A 3,855-nucleotide genomic window follows, 5' to 3' on the forward strand; every position below is an offset into this window, starting at 1 on the left:
ACATGGCCAAGACGTTGATGCCACACAGTCATCGAATGAGTCTTTGTTTTGGCCAACTGGGCTACCGATGAAACAACAACTGGTTCAGGTCTCCTTGCAGGTTGGATGTCAAGACGGTAGAGGTTGGTGGACTGGCAGACGCCCACAGCTAAAACTTTTTCTTCTCTGGCAATGGTTAGCATTTTTCCAGAAAACGTGCATACCGCCCCGAGTTTAGTGGCGCATCGAATAGAAAAAGATTGGCCCCCAACCCTGGGACATAGACGGCATCGTGAATGACAGCGTTGAACCAGTTGCCATCGACTCGACACCGAATTGGAATGTCGCCGACGCCATGCACCTGTAATGGATCGTTGTCCAGACCGATGCCCTTCACTGGCCAGCTGCCAGGCTTGACTGAATTGTAGTTCTGGAACTGCCATAACTGATCACTCATATGCTGCGAAGCTCCAGAATCCGCGTACCAATCAGTTTGATTGCACTTCTTGACATTGGACAGCAAAGACAGAGAAGTGAAAGCGTAGCCGGGTGGCCAATCTGGATTGCTAGAGGCGATGTTGGCTCTGGCGTCTCCTTGTTGCCTTTTATCTTTCTTCTTCTTCCAGCATCTTAACTCTTCGTGATTATTGCTTCTTCGTCCAAGTCCTTCGCAGTAGTTACAAACAGGAGCCGGTTTGCTGGGTTCTTGTGCACCGGAATAAGATGCCCCTCCAGTTGGTCGATTGACTCTCTTAGCAAAGAAAGCAGCATCAGCACTGTCTACCTCACCGTATTGTTGATTCATGGCTTCCTGCTTCATAAGTCGAGCTCGCAAGAGATTGACTGTCTTTTTGCTGTCGTCCAGATTCTCCCAGGCTGCAATGACGTGTCGGTAAGAGGGAGGAAGAGTTGAAGCAATTTTGGTGATGACCTGGTCGTCCGAAACTGGAGATCCGACATCTTGTAGTTGGCTGGCCATTAATTCAATGGCCGTGACGTGACTGGAGATATCGTGACCTTCCTTATACTGGTAGTTCAGGAACTGTTGAAGAAGAAACATTTTGTTTTCTGCAGCAGATTGTTCGAACTGACTGATGACTCGTTTCCACATTTCTGTGGCTGATGTACAGGTAATGAGGGAACGTTGTTGGTCAGAGCAGATGGTGGACGAAATCAGTAACTGTGCTGTGTTGTCTTTTTGCTTCCAACTGGTGATTGCTGCTTGATTGGTGGTGACGCCTGAAGCCACGATTGGATCTGGTTTAGCTTCTGTTCCAATTACTAGATCCATCAAGCTGTGATTGCGAAGCATCAGGCATGTCTGGAACTTCCATACTTGGAAGTTGGCTCCGTTGAGCTTGTCAATGTGGGCAACATCCTTCGCAGTGAAAACTGACATGCTGGTCTTGGCAAGCAACAGGAATGTTCTTGAAATAATAGATGTGCGGTGAATATTATAGCACTGGGCCCATAACCTGTTAACTATTAATCAATATGAACTAATACCAGAGGTTGCTGTGTGATCTTGACTTCGACCTGATAGCTTCTGTATTTCACAAATAGACAGAGATAAAGCCTGTCAGAGAGAAGAGACACAATACATAAGATTAGCATGAGGTAATTCACATCAAGATATATCAAGATCATTCTTACGAATATTGAGAGGACAGCAAAATAACATACCTGTCAGAGAGAAGAGACACAATACATAAGATTGGTGATTGACACCCACTGACTTCACTTGCTTATGGACTGGCAGAGCCAACTAGTGGTCTCTCAAGGCACTCTGACAGATAGAAGGGGGGGGAAGGGAAGTTTGGTTATAGACAACAAATCAACAAATACAAGTATATTTGATTCTGTTTACATGCAGAAGTATAAACTCATAATATAACAGTGTATTCACATTGAATACAAGTATATTTGATCCTGTTTACATATAGAAGTAAAAACTCATGGTATCACAGTGTATTTACACTGAATACAAGTATATTTGATTCTGTTTACATGTAGAAGTATAAATTTATAATATCACAGTGTATTCACATTGAATACAAGTATATATAATGCTGTTTACATGTAGAAGTATAAACTCATAATATAAAATTGTATTCACATTGAATACAAGTATATTTGATGCTGTTTACATATAGAAGTAAAAACTCATAATATAACAGTGTATTCACATTGAATACAAGTATATTTGATCTTGTTTACACATAGAAGTAAAAACTCATGGTATCACAGTATATTCACATTGAATACAAGTAGATTTGATCCTGTTTACAAATAGAAGTAAAAACTCATGGTATCACAGTGTATTCACATTGAATACAAGCATATTTGATTCTGTTTACATGTAGTTGTTTAAATTTATAATATCACAGTGTATTCACATAGAATACAAGTATATTTTATTCTGTTTACATGTATAATATAAACTCATAATATAATAGTGTATTCACATTGAATACAAGTATATTTGATCCTGTTTACATATAGAAGTAAAAACTCATGGTATCACAGTGTGTTGACATTGAATACAAGTATTTTTGATCCTGTTTACATATAGAAGTAAATACTCATGGTATCACAGTGTATTCACATTGAATACAACTATATTTCATTCTGTTTACATGTAGAAGTATAAACTCATAATATAACAGTTTATTCACATTGAATACAAGTATATTTGATCCTTTTTACATAAAGAAGTAAAAACTCATGGTATCACAATGTATTCAAATTGAATACAAGTATATTTGATTCTGTTTACATGTAGAAGTATATACTCATAATATAACAGTGTATTCACATTGAATACAAGTATATTTGAGGTAGCCGGTTAAATAGGCCCGCACAAAATAGGTCCCTACAATATAGACCCGTCAAATAGGACCTACAAATTAGGGCCCTACAAAATAGGTCTTATATTTAAAAATATTTTTAAAGCGGTCCTATTTCTACAATAAAATGGGCCTATTTCTACAAAATAATTTCAAGTCTCATAAAAGCCTCGGAAAACATTTTCCAAAAATTGACCATCCTAGTCTAAGCAAGAGATGGCGGCTTGATAGAAACAGGCAGTCTGTATATACTTTGCCTTTTTCAAACCGCTATGACATCTGATATCACTTTACCGTCTTGTTAATCACACGTAATTTAGCCGAATTCAAGTTTCAATTTTTTAAACATATTAACCGTAGCCATAACTAATAAGTTTATTTGTTAAAAATTTCAATTTCCTTTCAGAACTGATAAATTTTAAAGAATAAGTAAAGAAAAGTGCTCGCTTTGCAGTTTTTTCTCCCCTAGCTAGATCTTCCCTGGCCTTCAACGCGTCTTCCCTCTACCGATGCCAAGGCAATGCCCATTGCTTTGGAGATGAATTCAATCAAACAATTTCGATGAAATAATTTGTACGCTGTTTTTGATTACGTTTTTATTAACTATGAAATATATTTTAAAGCAAGAAACGAATATTTGTATCATATTTTAATACCAAAGCCTGGTTCAAAAATTCTCCATCTATCGGTAAAGGTCGCATGGTTCGATAGCGTTATGAAGATGGCGTCATCTGTTCATCATCAACCTCAGCGTTAATTTACAAATAAGAAAAAAGTAAAATTATCAAATAAAATTAACTTTCATGTACCTATTTTTCATTATTTATCTTTTTTAATATGTAAATTGCATTTTCTGAAACATTTGATTTGTTAGAAATCGATTTCGAATCGGTTTCATTTCAAGCAGACGCCAAGCATCAACAGCGTGGTCTGTGCTATGTGATTGCATTGTTACTGCTGGAATGAGCAATTTCAGGTAAATAAGGTTATAATGTTGTCAATTTCTATTCCAATATAATATTAAATTTGG

General features: G+C 37.3%; 1 protein-coding gene across 1 annotated transcript; it reads right to left on the reverse strand.

The window, feature by feature from the left end:
• Nucleotides 1-238: 238 nt before the first annotated feature.
• On the reverse strand, nucleotides 239-1,461 carry LOC123467795 (the record flags this gene model as incomplete). The annotated part of the gene is made up of 1 exon (XM_045167580.1): nucleotides 239-1,461. A coding segment is annotated over exon 1 (1,140 nt), but the record flags the coding sequence as incomplete, so codon positions are not given.
• Between the last annotated feature and the right edge of the window lie 2,394 nt (nucleotides 1,462-3,855).

Source organism: Daphnia magna, unplaced genomic scaffold, assembly GCF_020631705.1.
Source record: "Daphnia magna isolate NIES unplaced genomic scaffold, ASM2063170v1.1 Dm_contigs233, whole genome shotgun sequence".
NCBI lineage: Eukaryota > Metazoa > Arthropoda > Branchiopoda > Diplostraca > Daphniidae > Daphnia > Daphnia magna.